At 48.4% G+C, this 21,487-nt stretch overlaps 1 protein-coding gene across 1 annotated transcript in view; it reads left to right on the forward strand.

The window, feature by feature from the left end:
* CCDC57 (coiled-coil domain containing 57) overlaps positions 1-21,487 on the forward strand; it is a 37,698-nt gene that overhangs the window by 11,032 nt on the left and 5,179 nt on the right. The window contains exons 9-17 of the mRNA XM_078873014.1: positions 737-895; positions 2,921-3,083; positions 3,630-3,767; positions 4,267-4,515; positions 4,956-5,042; positions 5,454-5,565; positions 6,146-6,276; positions 8,202-8,312; positions 9,198-9,288. Coding sequence (XP_078729140.1) covers positions 737-895; positions 2,921-3,083; positions 3,630-3,767; positions 4,267-4,515; positions 4,956-5,042; positions 5,454-5,565; positions 6,146-6,276; positions 8,202-8,312; positions 9,198-9,288 — 1,241 coding nt within the window. The remainder of the gene's footprint in view (positions 1-736; positions 896-2,920; positions 3,084-3,629; positions 3,768-4,266; positions 4,516-4,955; positions 5,043-5,453; positions 5,566-6,145; positions 6,277-8,201; positions 8,313-9,197; positions 9,289-21,487) is intronic.

Consider the following 21,487-nt stretch of genomic DNA (forward strand, 5'->3'; position numbering starts at 1 on the left):
CAAGTGGAAAAGTTATTCCAGGGTGGAAATGTATAAGAGTAAATGATCAACAAAACATGGCCACAAATTTGGATCTTGAGTTGGTGGTCTAAAACAAGGCTCTGTGAATTATACACGCGGTATGGTGATGTCATGTGATATGCAAGGCATGATGGGAGGACCGATTTAATGGTTACAATTGTGTCTGTTGCAGCCTATAAATGACCTTTTGCATTGTAACATGAGTAACTGGCCACGTGTGAACTTCAGCACTAGGGAGATAAAGGCAGCTGGGTGATAAAACGACATGCGGGAGCGCGTTTGCTGCTTGTTTACAGAGTTTTGCGGTTCGCGGCCAGGGGCCACCCAGGTTAATATCGAGGGAATATTAACCGTAGAATGTTCACGTCTGATTCACAGTTGACAATAAAGGATCCTATGACGTTATTCGAAAAAGAGTAGGCCATCTGTCCTGGCAAACACGGTCGAAGTCTTCCAAAATTTATGAATTACTGCCAACTACTACATCATGAAAAATCACACAGCAGCATCACCCCCCCCCCCCTACTGGTTGGCCAGTGTTGTGTACACATTGTGCTGCACAGGCACAGCTGCCACTGGTGGTTCCCGAAGTAAGGCTGCAGCAGGGAAATGGAACGGTTTAGATGAGATGTGACGTTTGGGGCATTGAGTTGCTGCGGCACATGAACAAGCGCCCTATAAATGCACATCCTTACGTGGGGGATGTTTGTGTCAGGCTGCGGGAGGAGCTGCAGCTGGCGCGCACTGCCTGGGACACGCACGTGACACAGCAGGCGCGACAGACGGTGCGCAGGGACGTGGAGACGGAGGCCGACCGGCAGGCGCTTGCCAAGATGCGCGCTGAGCTCATCGCGTGTCAGGATGCCTCCGCCAGGCTCGTACCAGATCTCTGGTGTTTGCGGCTGATGGCGGCAACATCAGCTGCCAGCTTTTGTAGAGTCCCTGGGGTGGGGTAGGGAGCCTATGGTGAGCGGACCAAATTCGGCTCGCTGCTCCATTTTCAATTCGAATTGATGCTCTTGTCCGTGAAGATATGGGTCGTAATAATATGTTTGATGCAGCATCTTCATTCGTGCAAATCGCGTCTCACAATTCCTGGGGAACCACAGACAATTGCAGAGGAACAAAGTTGGAAGGCAGCAGCCTAGGTGATGAGCCGATGCCAACCATTTGCCAAACTCTGCAGAATTTCTATTGAATATGTTATCAGCCATTTAATTAGTGTTAACATGTTGAAGGAAACTGGAGCATCTGGAGGAAACCACGCTTGTGAAGGGACACCACTTTATCCCATGTAGATGGCATCGATGATTTTAATCCGCATTTTTCTGTACTGGCTTCTGGAAAGCCAGGGTGTGGGATTTGATGCCCACGGCAATGGAGTTTTCGTAACATTCGTGCGATCCACCAACCCTCGCCTCAACAGTTTCGGATCACCGGCGTGCGCCCCCACTGCCCGGCTAAAGGCACAGCACTGAAATTTCTAAGCTCACGCCACTGTTGGTGGAAGAGCCTTCACTCGGGTGTGTTTGGCCTTCTCTTCCAGTCCAGCCAGACGTTTTGGAAGAGATCGGAGTACCCACACTTTACTTCAGCACATACCACCTGCTGATAGACTATCTTGTGATGAACCCATTCATACCGCTTGGTGGATGGTGATGTGGGGGGGTGGGATTTAAGAAAGTTGCCCCATCGTTTCAATTGCGGCACTGGGAGATTGAATCGCACCGGCGACCTTGAGATTGCAAGTCCAGAGGTCGCTACCATGGCAACACCCATTGCTCTTGATATTTGCATTGAATTGTGCATGCAAGTTATTTACAAATGATGCCAATTTAAGAATCAAATTGTATACAACATTTAATTTTATTTTCCATGCAAATGAGACGGCGAAAGGGAGATGAAGACGATTATATTCTTGAATCAAATTGCGACCCCATTACATACCTAATGCTCATATCACATTGAGGCTAATCCAGTGATAGAGACAGAGCCAAAAGTCCACAGACACAAAACACAATGCAAACTTGAGTCTTATCGTGACCCGGATTTGTGATGATGGAATCATCGTGTGAGCGAATCATAATGCACCTCGATATAATGTTACATGTAGGCTGATGGATTGAACAAGACAGAACATACAAAGCAGACAAAAGGAGTTGCTTCAATTCGTGACCCGGAATTTTTTACTGTTCAAATAATAGGGACAAGGGTGAATTGTTACATGCGTGAGTGTCATATTTACTTTTCCAAAACAACATCGATATAGGGCATTGTCTAAATTTAAATGTTCTGTCTTAAATAAATAAATACAAACGGCCGGTATTCTCCCTAAATCCTTCCTAACCCGTCCTAGGAACAAGCGCAGCTTTCATGGATTTTAAATACCCGAGCTCACATTGACTTCCAATAGCTTAATATATTTATGTTGATACAGTGCCGGTTCTTAGCATGCACCATGTCTCTTCAATTAAATACTAATAAACCATAGATAGGTACGTTTATTAGTTGCGCTGTTCTCATAGCCTAAAGGCTATCATGGATGTGCTTTTATTCTTTGCAAGCATTACAGAACATTTGCGTCTTGAGTCTACTGCGGACAGTGACTGGCAATGAGTTCCAAGTAGTTGGGCCAGATTCTGCAAAAGTTTGTGAGTGGGTTCGTTGGTCAGTAAGTGGGTGGTTGAATATATGGGCCAGACACTGCAAAACGGGCAATATCTTGATGTCTACCTGCACTGATCATACGATAGCATGGTGTAGTATGGTCATATAACCCCCACGAGGCATAGGTGAGACCGCTTATATTTGGGTTTTGTTTTCTGTAAGGTGAATGTGCAGGCGCTCGCTGCTTGTGGCATCTCTGCGCCGTCTCACCGGTGATTCGTCTGGCTCGCAGGTACAAGCAAGAGCTGGCGCTGGCCGTGCAGCGGCAGGAAGAGCTGGAGAGGGAGCGCGAGCAGCTTGCGCTGGACTCGCAGCGCAGGGCGGAGGAGCGGGAGAGCGCCCTCCACCGGCAGGGAGACAAAGTGCTGCAACCCATCATGCAGGCGCGAGACCAGGTGCTCAAGTCTCTGTGTGTCCTGCGGTGTCTCTGTGGCTGTCCCTCTGTGTCTTGCTTCGGGGAGCAATGGTGCAGTGGTTAGCGCACTGCGCTGTGAACCAAGCAACCCGAGTTCGATTCCAATTCTCGGCCAACACCAGTGACAATTATTTGAACCGGTCCTGGGCCTTTCCGAGGTTGACTCAGCCTTTGATGAGTACCTTGTGCAATGTGTGAACATCGCCATTTGGGAGACAAAAGCAGGCGGGAGTGGTGCTGGCCACCCACCCCTTCGTGTGCCGTGTTGGCCTTCATAGGTGCTCGCTAACAGCACTTGCCCCGACAATCTGTTAAGGCTATATGGGTAACCTTTGTCTTTGTCTTCCTGTGACTGTCTGGCTGTCACTCTTGTGTCCTGATGTGTCTGTCTCTCTCTGACTGCATCTCCCATTGGTGCCACAATGTCCCACTCTTCCTGTGTGTTCCTCTTATCTCCCCGCATGTTCCTGTCGTATCACTTACATCCCTCTGCGTCGTCGTGTGTCTCTGCTCGTGCTGCCTCCAGGCCGTGCTGCGGCTGAAGGAACGCGAGCGCGAGCTGAGCGAGGCGGTGTCTGCCGGGGCGCGGCTGAGACGCCAACGCGACAGGGCCATGGCGACTCTTCTCAAGCACGGCATCGCTATGCAGGATTCTGAACCGCAGGTAACGTGTCTCCGAATAACGAGCCACACAGGTAATCGCGATTCTCACGTGCACGGTTCTATGTGCGTATCGTGAGCATAAGAATCGATTTTAATCAATTAATAGATTAAATCCTTAGCATGCCTACGCTGGTTTGGCTGCTGCTTCCCATTATTTGGCTGCTGCTGTTCTGTTGGTTTCTGCTGTTGCTGTTCTTATTGCTTCTGGTGCACTTCTGTTGGCTGCAGCTATTGCTGCTGCTGTTTTGTTGCCTGCTGCTCCTGCTGCTGCTATAGTGCCTGCTGCTGTTCTGGTACCTCCTGCTGCTATATTGCCTGTTGATGTTCTGGTGGCTGTTGCTGGTGCTGTTCCGTTAGCCCCTACTATTATATGGCTGCTACTGCTGCTGCTGTTATATTTTTTGCTGCTGTTACTTTGGCTGGTAGTGTTCTATGGCGGCTGCTGCTGCTGCTTTGTTAATTGCTGCTGCTGCTGTTCTGGTGGCTGGTGCTGCTGCTAGGATGAGGAGTCCGATCTGGCGGGCACGGATGACTCATCCCTGCGCGTCCAGAACGCTGCCCTGCGCGCCGTAATCGGGGAGATGCGGCGGGAGATGGAGGCGCTCACGGGCGCTGGCGGGAAGGCCATCAGGGAGGCCGGTGTGTCGCCTGCGATACGGGGAGCTGAGCCGCAGCTGGAGGCCACCGTGAGGAGGCAGGCGGGGCAGGTAGCACGGCTAGCCGCTACCGTGGCCCAGCTGACGCGGCAGGTGTGTGTGAGTGTGGGTACTTTGCGTGTGTGCGTTCATTCGTGTGTGAGTGCATTTGTGTATCTGTTCGTGTTTGTGTCTCTGTGTGTCAGTCACGCCTACACCCGAGCCTAGCCATAGGCACCACGGTGACGTCACCACCACTTGTGTATTCGTGTGTGCGTCCATGTGTGTGCATGCATGTTCAAGTAAGCGAGGGTGTTCAAACATTTGCACTCATAATCGAATAAACAACGCTTATTTAAATACAAAGTCATGAAACTCGATGAAACAGGAGGTGGACGCCAAGCAGTATGAACGTTCCAAAGAAGGAAAGTTTCACGGTTTCACTGGAGCAATTTATTCCCATCCCGTGTTTGTCCCCTCCATCCCTGGTTGGTGTGTATCCACCCTCCACCACTACCGCTCCGACCCATGTGACACGATCCACTCGGGAGTAGGAGGATCTGCGCAGGCTGCGTCTCATCGCTGATCCCGGTGGCGCCGCTGTTGCCGAAACCTCCCATCCTCGTGTCGCCGAGTTGCAGGCAACGCTCACCACCTCACAGCCCACGGCTCCCTACTACCGTGACCTCACGACTCGCCACTACTGCCATCTCGCCACTCGCTGCCACCACTACCTCACTGCTCACCACTCGCTACCACACCACCTCACCGCTTGACACCGTTGCCTCCTCAAGACATTGCAAGCACAGCCTCGCCATTCACTGCTTCCATCGCATCCCTCACCACCACCTCACCAATGACCGCAAACTACCATTGGCTTACATCTCACTTTACACCACCACCACTTAACCACTAGCTGCCACTATAACCTCACTACTCACTTATTACCTTGCCACTCACCACCTGCAACTTACTGCTCACCACCACGTCACCTCACTGGTAAGCACCACCACCGTGGGTGGTAACATGCACGTGGTGTGTACCGTGTGCAGGTCAGGTTGAGGCAAGCAGCGCGGCACGTGGCACGACTCTCCCATGAGCGCCAGCAGCTGCTGGAGCTGGGGAACCGGCTGAGGGCTCGGCTGGCCAGCGCCGGCCTGCACGGTGAGGGCCGGATGAGGTTTTAGGCAGGGGTTGTTTAAGTGTGGGAGGATACATGACGGGACAGAGCATTGCAACATCCACCCTCCCATCGCCCACCACTGTCCCAGCTCTGATTAGCACGGTTGGCTATGTACGGTGCGAAAGAAGCTCAACGTACATACAGGCATACCCCGTTTAGTGCGGCGAACTACGGAAGTTGGCATTCTCATTCATGCAGGTCGCAAGTCTAATTCTAGCTTCCTGCTGTGGTCTGCGGTTAGGCACAAATCCTTGCCATTGGAAATCCCGGGACTCTGCGAAGAAACATGTTTACATACATCTGTGAAATAAAACTACATGAAGGAGGCTCACTCACAATCCACTAGAAGCTACCAGAGCAGTCTAGTAGCCAACCATCTTTGCAATGTATCTAACTAGTTGTCAGTCTACAGCAGGAGTGGGGGACCTATGGCCCATTGGCCAAATACGGCCCGCAACTTTATGTCATATGTCCACAACCACTCGAGGCCTACCACACTTTGCAACGGCCCACAAACGGTATTTATCCATCATTTAAACCCCGTTTTTTTATTTTCAATAGAGTCCGAGGATGAACCTCGGTCGGAGGGTGAGGATACGGATCCCGGACAGCGCCGCTTGTCTGCACAGGGACACGGGGACAAGACGCGGCTGTCCCAGCTGGAGGAGCTACAGTACCAGCTGACATCACAGGTGGCGTTACAACATACAAATAATAATATTGAGATTTGTTTACCTGAGACAGTCTCGCCAAGTCTCAATACAGGTAGTCCCCGACTTACGATGGAGATGCGTTACGACGACCCCATCGTAAGTCGAAAATATCGTAAGTCGAAAAAGGCCTAGCCTACCCAGGAGTCCTAAAGAATGGTGATAATTTAGCAAAACAGAGCAATTTACAGTACCGTACTGTATAAACTATATGCGTACAGTACATCCCGGCAGCGTCCCAACGTACAGTATCGTACCTCGTACGCTGCTGCGTTTGCCTGCCGCGCGAAATGTAAAATATTTTACAATTTTGTCATATCGCTATCGCCATCGTAAGATCGAAATATCGTAAGTCGGACCATCGTAAGTCGGGGACTACCTGTACTCTTTTTAGGAGGGTTCTGCTACATTGGATTCTTGGCCAATTCCTTTTTAAATCCTTTATATTAAGTTTGCTTGCTTGCTTGCTTGCGTGCTTGCTTGCTTGCTTACGACCGTGCAAATCTTTCGGTCGTTTTTTAACCCACTTCCCGTGATCCAATCGAGCTGACATTTTCCACACAGACTTAGTTGTGCGAGACAATTAATGTTCATGAAAAAAATTCCCAAAATTTTACACTTTTTAGGCAAATTTTGTTTATTTTACATATATTCAAATAGAACTCATTCATGGCTTTGGCTGAACGTCACAGTGTAAGAGCCCAGAGCGTAACCCCTCCACAGGCCGTAGCGGAGTAGCGCAGTTGGTAGCGCCCTCGCTTCCCATGCCAAAGGTCGCGGGATCGATCCCCGCGTCCTCCACAGGCGAATATATTTTTAAATCCTTTATATTAAGTTCGCTGCCACACATATAAAAGATTTATAGTGAAAAACTTTGTTTTTACGGGTTATACTTATTTAAGGAGTCTTTTGCTTCATGCGGGAGGAAACGAGTACCCGGAGAACACCCACCATGCGTACAAGTGGAAGAAACGTGATGGGTTCACAAACCTACACGCCGACTTGCTGTGCTGCGATCTCTTGACCAGCTGGCAACCCAAAGGATGTAGGAGCATCATAAATGTCTGTGACCCACCTACCCTTGCTTACCAAAGCACTGGATTACAAACATGAAAAACCACACCTCACTTGCTTAGTGGGTGTTATTGTGCAGCAGAGGTCATGACTCCATAGTCAATAGGGTCTATAGGCTGGCCGCTGTTGAGTAATATATTCTAATATATATGCTCACACATGCACAGGCTTATATAAAACAAATGTAAATATACGTAGAGTATTTAACAGACTGTTGGGGCAAGTGCTATATTCGCGAGCACCTATCAAGGCCAGCACGGAACAGCACCACGCACATCCGCCCTTTTTCTTCTCAGTGATGACTTGCACACCACTCCGGGTACTTATTTTAACGCTGAGTCGACATAGGGGAGGCCCAGCACCAGTTACGAGATTCTCCATTGATGTTGGCCGTGAGTGGGATTCAAACTCTGGTTGCTGGGTTTGTAACGCAGTGCACCGACCACTATAACTGCCCCTCCCTACGTATTCCCACGTGCACTTTGACAAAGACAAAGATCCCCTGTATAGCCTTAACAGACTGTAGGGGCAAGTGCTGTTAGCGAGCACCTATGAAGGCCGGAACAGTACACGAAGGGGTGGGTGGCCAGCACCACGCCCGACCGCCTTTGTCTCCCTAGTGGCAATGTTTACACACCGCACCAGGTACTCATTTGAGGCTGAGTCGACCTAGGGGAGGCCCGGGACCGGTTCAGATAATTGTCACTGATGTTGGCAGTGAGTGGGAATCGAACCCGTGTCGCCGGGTTCATAGCGCAGCGCGCTAACCGCTACACTATCGCTCCCCACACACGCATGCACATACACTTACATGCACGCATATTCACCTGCAGGAGCTGCAGTTTGCCCAGCATTCCCGCCGCGTGCCTCTGCTCCCGGCGCCGGCCGACTCCGGCGAGACCGACAGGAGCAGCCAGATGGCGCCAACGCCGGCCCAGCGTGAGGTCAGTAGTGATGGGCAGAGGTCGCAAACGGGTTTTGCTTCCTTACCCGTACCCGTACCCGGCCGCACCAGGGTCGCAAATGGTTACCCGTACCCGTACCCGGCCGGGTACGGGTACCCGTTCCCTACCCGTACCCTACCCGAAATGAGTGACAAACGGTTACTCAGCAGTGACTCACGGCCTACCCGTACCCGTACCCGGCCGCACCAGGGTCGCAAACGGGTACCCGTACCCGGCCGGGTACGGGTAGCCGGGTATCGGGTAGGGTACGGGTATCGGGTACCCGATTGCGACCTCTGGTGATGGGGACAGGAGAGATCAGCTGTTTGTGGGCACTCTGGGTGTCACTATTTACGACTGTTATTAAATTTCTTGTTTATCCCGCAAGGTCTCGCTGAGTCTCAAGAATATTTTTCAGAAGGGTTTTGCCAAATGTTTGCAATTGGGGGCAATGTTGCTGTGTGTAATCCCAATTGAGTAATCTGCAGGTACGTTTTCAGCATTGGGCTATTTGGTCAATACCAGTGACATTGTTTCTTTTGCTGTGGGAGGAAATCTAGAGAACCCGGAGGAAACCCAAAATGTTTAGTGTTTTAAAACTAAGCTTGAGGTCACGGTTGACGATAATGGTTGATGATTATTCTGGTTCTTTCGGTAAAGTCACGTATAAAGAGAAAATAATGAATTAAATACTAGTATACGACGATGATTGCTTGTGTTGCAATCGAAACGTCGTATGCTAGTATTTAATTTATTATTTTCTCTTTATACGTGACTTTACCGAAAGAACCAAAGAGTAATTCCTGCAGTCACGAAAGCTCCAAATTAAGTATGGTTGATGATGACGATGACGACGACGGCGGTGCCGGTCGTGCTCCTGTCCAGGCACTGCTCTCGTCGGATGGAGGGGGCAGCTCGCTCCACGAGCTCTGGAAGATGCTGGAACAAGACGACCCCGGCAGCTCTCCCAGCTACGGTCGGTGCAGTCACATACCCACACACGCGTGCACGTACGCATATACACAACAAGGACATATCCCCGTATAGCCTACACGAGCTCTTAGGGCAAGTGCTGTTAGTGATCCCCTCGCAAGGTGGGTATAGCGCATGAAGTGGTGGTGTGGCCATCGCCGTGCCCAGACACCTTTGCCTCCCCAATGCTGATATTCACACACTGCATAAGCTACGCATTTTAATGTCCATTCGACTTAGGGGGGGGCCCCAAACCAATTTTGTCACTACAGTACCTGGATTAAATCCGGATGTTGGTGCTGATGGTTGGTGGATCACACAGGTATCTTGGAAAACACTCAACGCTCTGTGCGATGAGGTGGCCAGGCAATGGCAGTATAGTCTAGAAAATTGGCCTGTGATTCTTTCTGTATAGCAGGCCATTGTTGAACCTCGCACTCATGGTGGGTTTTATACAGGTACACTAGTTCTCTCCCATATGCCAAAAAGCCCACGAAATTACATTGGCCAAATATCCCACTTACAGGATGCGCCCTGAAACGAATCTTGAGACTCGGTAAAGTTTTCCTCGAATTAGTTACAGTGCTATTATATTTTGAGTGTTAACTCGTGTCCACAAGGGGGTGCTGTGTTACTGTGCGTGCTGTCAAACATTTATATCTTTTTAACAAGGTAAAGCCTCAACGAGTCTCCGGACTCGTTTTCAGGAGAGTACTGTCAGTAGGCGGTCATGTTGCTACGTGTAATCCGAATTGAGTAATTTGCAGGTATTTTATTTTTGCATTGGGATGTTTATCCAATACCAGTTAGACTACACGTGTGTTTTTAGCTATGGGAGGAAACGGACACAAGCAGATTAAATGCATGCAGAAGAAGAGGAAAACATATAAACTCCACTTAGAAAGATGCCCGAGTCCGGCAAACAACCCAGGGACTTCTCGCTGTGTTAATCATTGTGCCGCCCTGTGCTTTAAGAAACCAACATTGCAGTCATGAAATGTGAGCTCACCGAGGGTAGGAATTAAAGTTAAGTGGTTAACCGCAGGAGTTTCGAGCCAATACTTCAACAGAGTCGGCAGGCGTTGAGTAATGATCCAGCCAATCTAAGATGCAATGCATTGTCGTGATTTTGTGATCACGATTCGATTCAGCAGTGGTTTATTTTTCAGAATCAGAATCTTTATTCCGGAGAAATGCGATGAGCTCCAAAGCTCTTTTTCACAGATGGTCTCGTAGGGTTGGGTCAGAAAGTTGCTTGTGGTGCATGAGGAATTTGTATTGGTCGGGTAATGTAGTTTGCTAGGCACCACAGTGGGAAGTGCTTTCTCCAAAGATAAAATGGTGAATCTCCCCGCAATCTCTCCTCATGCCATCCATGTTGGTCATGGGATTTGTTTGACCATACTTCACGCTGATCACTGGGGGGTTAGCGAAGAAGTGGGCCAGGATTTGTTCAGATGTATCGCTCACCACTCAGTTTAATCATAGCTTGGAACCAAAGTCGAGTCTCTTGGTATATCGCACAGTGCGTGAATTACTGTGCCACTACTCCACCTGAGAATATATTCTGGTGCAATAAAACCTAACGATCTATACAGGTACAAAAACAAACTAGAAATTAATTCAAGACAATTCAATTGAGAAGTAAGAATGGATTTTATTGATTGTCATATCTTGCATCTCTCATGGGTGGCAGTGAGAAATGCTAGAGGGAGGGAGTTCCAGACAGTGGTGACAGCGAGGAAAATGAGAGACGTGCTCACAACTTGTAGCAGTTAGCAATAAACTATAAATGCAATACTCTTTGTTTTTTTTCGGTAAAGTCACGTAGGTAAAAAAAATGAATTTTTTTTTTTTTCACCTACGTGACTTTACCGAAAAAACAAACAGTATGAATCCTTGCAGTCACAAAAGCTTCAAATCTATAAATGCAATGTCCCGCACCTCCGATTTAGTACGGTTGACTCTGTACGGTGCGAAAAAAGTTTAACATACAATGACCCAAGTTTCATTCCTGGCCTTGGCTAAAATTAATGGTGAGTGACACCTAAACTGATTCTGTGCTCACTTCATCAATGATCCAGAACTAAGGATGAGTTGGGATGGGGGGAGGAGTATAAATAAATCGTGAGCATATCTCTCGAAGGGTAACAGCCATAGCTGCTAGCTTGAGGTTTTTAGACACAAGCCACCACTGTCCTAAGGCAAAACATGTTCTTGGAGAAGCTGGTTGGAAGTGGTAGACGTGTAACAATTCACTCCTCCCTCCACGCTCGACGAATTGTCGCGATTCGGATCGTCACGATTCGATTCAAGAACGGATACTCTTCATCTCGTTTCTGCTGCCTCGCTTGTGTTTTCTTTCTCGTGCGCTCCATCTTGTGTTGTTGTTTGTTCTGTCCCGTTCATTCCATTAGCCTAGCGGTGTTAACATTAAGCGCGACTGACTGATTTGTACGCGACGCATGATTCGAATTGGCTACCGTGAGTGTAAGAGTCTGTTAGAATCGAATCATTATGTATCTAGGAAGTGGGAGGTCTCAGGAATGTTGCTCTACCCGGCCTCAAAGCGTCACGCCACCAGTCTCCACAGTCCCACACCCGCCCCCCTGACAGAGATGCTCCTCCTCGTCCTGTTACTTCTCAGCTGCAGCAGCAGCAGCTGCTTCTAAAGCAGCAGCAATAGGAGATTCTGCAGAATTACCTTTTGTAATATCGGCATAAACATGCGCAGCAGGAGGGACAGAAGACTCACCTGCCATTGACCTTCAAATTCACCGCTCCCTGAACTTAATACAGCTTCCACCCATCGACCCCCCTCCCCCCTATTGTTATCTGAAATCACCTGGACTCTGGACCATGGCAGCCTGACATTTTGGCTGGATATTAGTGATGAGTCGCCTGGCACGACACAGTAGAGTTGAAAGCAGCAGAAACCAAACCAATGATGAAAAGGGGCACAAGCAGCAATATGGGAGTGTAGCACACGAGCCAACCAAATGCCAGAATTAGTCCTAGCCCCTAACCCTATCCAATTCGCTTACGAGTACAAGTTCTAACTCTTAACTCTCTTACCAGCCACAAGTACGAGCTCTAACATGAACACAAACTCATCATCCACTTGTATAATCCCGATCCAAAATCAACAAGCCAATCGGCCACTCATACTAGCCCTCCCATTGACCCGAACCAGCTAACCAATTAGCTGTGAGTAGCAGCCCTCCTGTTGACCGTTAACCCTAACCTCCTCACCTGTGCCCCTTCACCAGGGCCGATTTCACTTTTGTGTTCGCATTGCAGTTTTGGTGCTCGCTGCTCTGTGGCTTCCTCCTCCCTGCCCTTGCCTCTCATGCCATGCAGTTTGGTTGTTAAGGGTGCAGCCCTCCATTTATAAATAAATATATTCTGCTTCTGATTAATTGCTCACGCCACTGCTGGCAAGAGGTCCTCCAATAGAGGGAGCTCTAGAGAGCCCCTCCAGAGGCTATATGGCCTACTCTTCCATGCTGGGCAGATGTTTTGGAAGAGCTGGGGGTGCCTACACCGTACGCCACCACACGCCACTTACCGACCGACTGTGGCGTGTACCCATTTATACTGCTGAGGTGGTCTCGGTTCAATTGGGGTGTAATGATTCATCACTCAAATTTTTTTTTAATGATGGTACGTGCATTTAAGAGTGTAAGCATTGATGCCCTAAAATTCAAATGTAATACTCCTATTTTTACGTGCTTCTTGTAAATTCTGCAGACAACAAGACATTGAAATGCACTTCAAAGCCACAAGTAATGTATTCGTGAATCCGATAATCCTGATCCCTATTCGTGACAATTCTTTGAATCGTGGAGGGTATGAACTGTAGGCATTATATATATATATATTTTTTCAAGGCAATTGATTGAAACAAACGGAACAGAACAAACGAGATATAAAAAAACGCGACAGATGGTACAGACAAAACAGACAGAATCTTTATTTAGATTGGAGGAATCTGTGGAACTATGAAGCTCTTTTGCACACATGTCCAGACATGAACGATGACACAGTACTAATAAGACAGTCCAAAAGAGTACTAACCAAATAGGGAAAAAAATATTGATTCTTCAATGGAATCGTAACCCAAAATCTGGACACTGGAATAGCATTGGAGATAGAGGTGCATTGGTAAGATTCTTACTTTACAACAAGATAATAGCTACTGCTTTACATAAAACAGCATATGAATCATAAGGGACAGATACTCGCACGCATGATTTCCATCGCATTTCACTATTGCAAGAACTGATTTGAATAGATTAATCATAATGTGCCGAATGACAAGAGCTACCCATGTTCCTGAACTGAACTCTGCCTGTTCTTCCTCGCAGCCCACCGCCCAACCCCCCCCTTCATCCTCTCAACCCCTAACCCTCACCCCCTCTCAGCATATCGCCATCCTCATCCCTCCTAACCTCAGACTGGCCGGGGCATATAGGGTGGCATATAGGGCAGAGGGGCTGCGTGGCACAATGCCAGACCAATGATCCCTCTCCTCGATGTGGGTGTGTGCATATGTGCCTGGAAACACAGTGTTCCAGATTCACGAGTTTTTTGTTAAATTTATTTTTGGGCTGGTGAGAGGGGACGAAAACATGCCGGTGTCTCCATCGCCAACAACGCAGCAGGTCGCCCTCCCCACCACCCCCCCCCCCCCCCCGAACACTGCATGGTGTGTTTCGGCTGTTTCGAGCGGGATGTGAACACGGAACAAAGGTGTGAAAGTGAACAAAAAGTTAAAAGGCAACATTCATAAGTGAGGAAGCGGCTGATTGTAGAGGGTACAGCGTAGCAGCCAACCAACGAGACATTAGCACTCGACCTAACCTTGTTAGCCAACCAAACACTACATCGAACCCCACCCATAATGGACAACCAGAAATTAGACCTATGTCTAATCATAGAAAACTAGAAAACCACTCTCTAAAACTACCAATATCCCCAAGCATGTCTTTCAGCACGAGTAAGCGAGGCCCTAGATCTAATATTAACAAATCCCTCCATATTGTTATCCATACTCATAACCATAATTGTCAAAGCAGCTCCCTTGCATTGGCCCCCTTAATTCTAATGAGCTAGCCAGTCCACCCTTTAATTAGCCATTCACGTAATTAAGTAGCCAGCCATTTCCTAGCACTAGCTCCACCTGTGATCATAACCCTAGCATATTAGCCAACACCCCTGAGCCGAACATCTAATGAACTCACTAACTAGCCCATCGCATTAATCCTACCCTGCTCCTAAACCTATCGAATTAGCTAAACAAAAACCATAGCTTGAGCCCTCTTCCTAAATCCAGAATCACAACGAGCCGACAGTCATCTCCTCGCACTCGCCCTATCCCTGACCCTAGCCGCAATCCCTAGCCCACGTCTCTTGTCGCATCACGCGGCCCCATTTTCACTTTGTGTGCTCGCGTTTCGCTGTGGCGCTGGGATCGCACCTTTATTTAATGAGCGCGTTTGTGCAACGGCGGCGGGCGGAGGCGCGCATTATCGTCACGCCCGGCGGTGTTGTGCAAGCCTTGCGAGCGCAGAGCGTGTGGGGTTGTGCGCGTGGGTGCGAACCTCGTGGTCGCGATTTGACGCGACGTTGCACGGCCGTTACGCAATGATCGCGCGTCGCCCCACCTCTCGACGGCGTGTGCCGACTACTGGCCACCCGGGTTCGATCCTTGACACTGCGGGTGTGCTATGCGAGTGGACATTTGCATGTGTTAGAACCTGGCCTTGGCTTCCTCCTCGGTCAACCCAGCCCTAAATCAAAACCAAATCATCCTGAATGTGCCAGATTGCGCAAGCTAAGCACTGATGAGCCTGAATTGTTCTTGGATGGGCAACCACCATGTGTGTGACAGCTGTTATAGGCCTTGGGGCCACATGGTGGGCAGCTGAGGGCAGTACACCAAAGTCCATTATTGTACTACACTTCCGTGTTCTCACATATATACTTTCCGCCTTCATAAACCTGCACTGACCACCGTGTTGAAGTAGAATCAAAGAATCCCCACCGCAAAGAACATGCATCTACAATACTTTTGATAGTAGACTACAGTACATAATAATTCAAGGTGTTGTAGTCTTGGTTTGCATGGTCATGAGGAGCAGTGCAGCAATGGATTATTACATCTGTCATGTGTGGAACATGGAGTTTTTCTATCATATATGCATCGTGGGTTTTCTCCAGGTACTCCAGTTTCCTCCCACATGAAGCCAAACTCTCATTAATTCATATGCCAAACATATGTTACACACAACCCACAGACACACACTCGCTCGCATATTAGTCGTAACTTTGTTAAACTTTGGAATTCCCTCCCATGGTCTCTTATAGCCTCATACAATTCAAGAAACATTTTACATTACTTTTATCAATTACATCCTTGACAGTGCTATTTGTTGCTGCCCGCCTGGCGTTTTTGTGTATTTTGGGCCTGTGCTCAGTGACTACGTTCCAAAAAAAGCAACACACACACACTCAAACACACAGTGGCGTCTCCATACTACACCTGCCTTTAAGCAAACTTTGTTGTCATCTGAGCCTGGGTGTCGCGTTTGGTGAGGAGCAACCACGTGAACTGGGCGAGTGACGAGGTGCGTGTGGCTGGCTTCGAGGCGGGTCACCCACCACTCCGGGGCCGGCCTTTTGCCGTCACCAGAGAATCTCGCTCTCGCTGTTTGTTTACGAGCTATTATAGGGAGTGCAGCATCACTAGCGTGGACACACGCAGGCTGGAGGAGAGAGGGCAGGTTACTGGGACAGGCATTTGAGTGACACCCAGAGGTTGGCGACCAAGGGGAAAACATAAAGCTACTTGGTGGTGTCGTATTTTATTCCGTCGTGAAAAATACATTTCGGCAACCATAGTGGTGAGATAGCGTAGTCCCCGTGCACGATGTGTCCCTGCGTAATGAAGGGAAGGAGGCTTGAAGTCAAATGATGGCGATGGTGAGACTTGCAGGTCAAGTTGTCCACTTTAGAACGGCTGTGATATCTCGGAGAAGGAAGCGATGGAGAGGTATGGGGTGGCATCAACAAAATTAGCCATGATGATCTCTTCATCTGGACAGCGTATGACTTTACACTCCCATATTTAAAAAATAATGGGGAGCTAAAATGTACCCCTTTCTGTGCCCCCCCACCGTTGCCGTGTCCCCTGCCCCCCACCGCAAATTCCCCCTCTCTATACGACGACTACTCTTCCATAGTCAAAAACTTGAGGGGATAAGATGTTGCTCTTCTGTGCCCCCCCTCACCTCCTCCCCCCACTGTGTCCCCTGCCCCCCACCGCAAATCCCCCTTCACCCTGTACACAGCAACCCCATTCATCAAGGCTACCCAGTTGGCAGCGGAGCTAAGATCAGTGACGCTCATGGGAGCACGAGGGGACAGATTAAATGTCCGCCGTAAACATTTTTTTAAAGTCGGGAGTTCATCCTCGTTGGCTAGGTGTGTGCTCATCGTCCGCGGAGGTTCTGAGACAGAATTGGATATTCCACATTCCTATGACGGGCATGGGTATATACATGAGAGAGAAAACTCTTTTTATTGACTGCTCACAGAGTGGTGCTGATTTTATCGGGCCCGAAGTTGTTTGGGTTGTTAATTGATAAACAAAAAACTAAATTATCGACAATCTTTTTCGGAGTCGATAAACGATGGCAAACATCATGAAATCGGTAATCGACCCCAGTTCAATTTTAGTGACGATTGAACGGAGCGGGATGTTGAAAACGCTCGTCGCGTTCCTGCGTGGATTGGCCGGCGGCAGCCACCGTGAGGCACCAGCGGCAAGGCCCCATCGGTCACCTCGTGGCGCGTTCCAACAAGACACACACAGCTGGACATTTATTTTTATTCTTCACCCATTTAAATCAATGTAGAAAATCATATATTTTTTATATCTATTTTTGCATGTCATTTTTTTTTAATGACACTAAAATGAATTACATTCACAACCCTAAAAGTAATGGTGCTGATGGATGGAGTCATTCCCAGGCCAGGAGTTGAACTCGCCATTCATGTTGCGAGTCGAGCGTTCTGTGTTGAATACTGAGATGGTCCTCTCGGTTGTTTTGGCTCGGAAAATTATGAAGCTGAATTTATTTACTGAACAATTTAAAAGTAACCAGAGGAACTCATCGTTGGGAAATATTTATTTTTACAAGAACTACTTGCTAAAGTGCAACTTGATTGACTAAACAGACCAAAATGGGGTGTAGAATATCGTTTATCTAGAGAATTTTGTTTGGTGATAAACGCCAACTCCTAACTGACAACCATGTTTATCATGTTGCTTTCCATTCCCAATGCACCTGAAGAGGAAAGTTTTCAATCGGTATATACCAGAGGTGGGACAAAGTCATTGTTATGCAAGTCCAAGTCGAGTCGCAAGTCATCAAATTCATGACTCGAGTCTGACTCGAGTCCAAGTCACATGACTCGAGTCCACATCTCATAGGTGGGACAAAGTCATTGTTATGCAAGTCCAAGTCGAGTCGCAAGTCATCAAATTCATGACTCGAGTCTGACTCGAGTCCAAGTCACATGACTCGAGTCCACACCTCTGGTATATACTGCCAGCTATGGCACATTGACCGGAAACATGGACACCGACAAAGGAGAATGCCACAAAAGCTGAAAAGGGCACAGGAGCGTGGAGAAATGTATTTCTCGGAATTACACTGGGAGACGAAAAGTGGAACATACGTATGTATCCATAACAGAGGTTTTTGGGTTAGATCGCGTAAAGATATAAATTTGTTGTTAAAACCCGCCACCACACGACACATTTATCTATTTACGCGATCTAACCCATGATATTGGCCGCGAAAGCCTACTTGTTATACGTATGTACGTTGAACTTCTTTGGCACCGTAGTTAGCCAACCGCGCTAATCGTAGGTGCGGAACACTTGCGTCGGGGAACAAACGCATTTCAGAGACCACATTGGCTGTTGAAAAATTGGGCGCGAGCTCAGGCAGCACACGTCGCTCGAAGGGACCATGGCTGATCGACAAGACTTGTGATGGAATGGCAGCCAAAGAAGAGAGCTCGCCTGAGAGCAACACCACCGCAGAGATGAAGTGCTGAGATCGGTGAATAGTTGTTATTATTTATCCAGGAGAGCCTCGCCAAGTCGGAGAACTCTTTTTCAGAAGGGTCCTCCCTTGGGTTTTAACCTTAAGATTGTTTCAGCCAATTAATAATGATTGTGCCTGCGTGCGAGGGAAAACCGGAGCACCCGGAGAAAACCCACACGTGCGAGAGGGCAGCACACTCTATCCCCGTACAGATGGCGATGAGTCCACTTGCTGTACTGCCTTCTGCCCGTGAGCCAGGGTATGGTACCTTGTCACCCGTGAGAAGGGAGTTTCACGTTTGTGCGATGGACCAACCCATTTCTCCACAGTGCTGGATAACAGACGTGTGCCATCATTGCCCAGAGGGAATCGCAAAGGCCATGAGGGCTGGCGACGGCATGGAGCGGTGGATAGACCACATCTGCTGCTGATGACGGTGGTGCTGGTTTTGCATGTTCAAGCAATGAGGAGCACCGAGTCCTCTAATGAAGCCAAGCCATGCCGTTGTCCCGCGTAATGTAAACGGCAAGGGGCGGTGTGGGGGTGGTACTGGGATGTTTATCGGGGCAGAGCGAGATGGCGTTCTCCGGTTGGATACGAACGGCCGGGGTTTGGGGTGGGGGTGGTTCTTGTGATGATGGCGCGATTGTTGAGCTGAAGGTCGGCGTGAGTAATGCGTGTGGGAGAACGGGCGACTGTGCGGGCCCGGCTTAAGAGAGGAAGTGAGTGGTGGTTGTGATGGGTATGGTGATGGTTAGGGTGTCGTGGAGGTGGTGATTGTCGTGGTAGGGTTTAGATTCGTAGTTGTCATTAGGTGATGTTTTATGGTTTTAGTGGTGGTTGTGGTGCTAGTGGCAGTCGTGGCTGTTGTGGTTGGCGTGATATTTGTGGTGGAGGTGGTGATTGTGGTTGCCTGGTGTTTATGGGGTAGTGGTTTTGGTGGCGATTGTGGTTGCAGTGATGGTAGTAGTTGGGATGCTGTCGATGGTGGTAGTTGCCAGTGGTGATTGGGATGGGAGTTGGAGTGCTGGTGGCTCTAGTTGGAGTAATAGTAGTGATGGTGTTTGGCCGTGACAGACAGATCCATGGTGTTTAGAGGCAAGGCTGGGAGCAATGGCGCACTGCACTACACTCAACCTGGCTTGTGATCCCTGGCTACGACACATTATGAACGATATCCAAACATTCCTGATTCTTCTGTAGACCGACTCGGCCAAACAAATGATGACCTTGGTGCATTCTGCAGTCCATTGCACCGTGTGATCAACGATAGCCAGGTGTGTCCATAATACAGGTTTTTTTTGGGTTAGATCACGTAAATATCTAAATGTGTCGTTAAACCCGCCACCACCAGACAGCCAATTAGTAAGGGTTGTCACGTGAACAGAACATGCAAAGTCGTCACTAGTACAGCACACCGGTGTGTTGGAGAGCCAAGCCACATTTACAATCTGAGTACGACGTTTTGCCAGTAATTACAACTAGCTTGATCAGGCGACAGCCAGATTTGTGGATAAATTCCCCCTATTTCGTTCCTTAAATAGAGGGGTAGATGTGATGGCATCACTTGTGTGCCCTTCTTGCGCGAAGTGGGGGAGAGATCAATGACTGCATATAAATGACAATGGGTATCCATTGGCGGTGTATCGTCTTGCCCACATCACCTTGTCATGTACCATTTTCCTTAATAGGTGCCCCTCCCTCGCCAGAGTGGTTTGGTAGGGTGCAGCAGTGCTGTGAGTGGGTGAGGCTGGACAATGAAACGGGGGGGGGGGGCCTGTGAACACACTAGGCTCGCTCGCTCCATTGAAATAAAAACAGAAGACAATGGGGTCTCTTATGTTGACCGTACGCGGTGAGCGTTGCTTTCGATGACGCCTGTGACGCGGCGTAGCGGGGCGGCGTGTTCACACGCTGCACCCATTGGCTCAAGGGCAATGGCTGTTAGCGAATGTCTATTCAACATCAACATCATCACCATTGGAACCTCATTTGCCAGTAAAAAATATGATAATTGGTTTTTTACCCTTCTATCTGGCAACAAAACTGACACTTTTTTTTACAAGGAGTCATGTTTACATAGACCACAATACCTGCGGTCATAATGCAAACAAAAAACATAACTCTGATAATGTGCACTGTCCTTGAAGTTCATTGCTGTCTCGGGTGTGGACCAATCAACTTCAAGGACAGTGCACATTATCAGAGTTGTTTTTTTTTGCATTACGACCACAGGTATTGTGGTCTATGTAAATATGACTCCTTGTAAAAAAGTGTCAGTTTTGTTGCCAGATAGAAGGGTAAAAAACTAATTATCAACATCATCATCGACCATGGTCTCAACCCACTGAGGGATGAAGGCTTTCTCCAAGCTGCCACCATCTCTCACTATCCAGTGATATAATAATCCGCCTAGCACCTGCACACGAGCTGATTCCATCACTCCGTCTCCTCAGTGGTCGTTCTCAAGTCGCGTTCCTTGGCTGCCACCCATTGTTCTTGACCAACTGCCATCATGCCTTCAAGTTATTAATGAATTATTAATGCATTATTTGACAGTGGTGTTCAAGCACAATAAACAAAAAAAACCTCAACACATCCATCAATAACACTGTGGCCTCCGAAGAAAAATATATAATAGGTGACGTTTTGGGCAATGGCCTTCTTCATAGCGCACAACTTAGAGGCCAGAGTGGGTAATAAAAAGTGGAGATTGCACATTACATCGTGTAGCCTAATTAACTTTTTAATATTTTCTGATGACCATTTTTAAAAATAATTATCCAAAGAGTAATTGGGTGGTCTTGTGGTTTAGCAGGGACCTAGCTGTTTTGTGTCTTCCAATGAGCAGGCTTCTGGCGCGAAGAGGCGTTGTGGTGTCACAAGATGTATTGAAGTGTTGAAGAATGTTTTTAAGAGCTCTTGAATGTGTGGACAAAGCCAGAATGCGCGAGGAGGCCGCCATATGTTTGTAAGGAGCCTATTTGGCACCGTGGGCAGTCGGCACGGAGATCGCTGCTGGCCTTTGCCCGTTTATAATTGGTACAGTATGGTGCACATTGACATTTTAATAGCGTACAACGC

The sequence above is a fragment of the Lampetra fluviatilis genome, chromosome 35 (genome assembly GCF_964198595.1).
Source record: "Lampetra fluviatilis chromosome 35, kcLamFluv1.1, whole genome shotgun sequence".
Lineage (NCBI taxonomy): Eukaryota > Metazoa > Chordata > Hyperoartia > Petromyzontiformes > Petromyzontidae > Lampetra > Lampetra fluviatilis.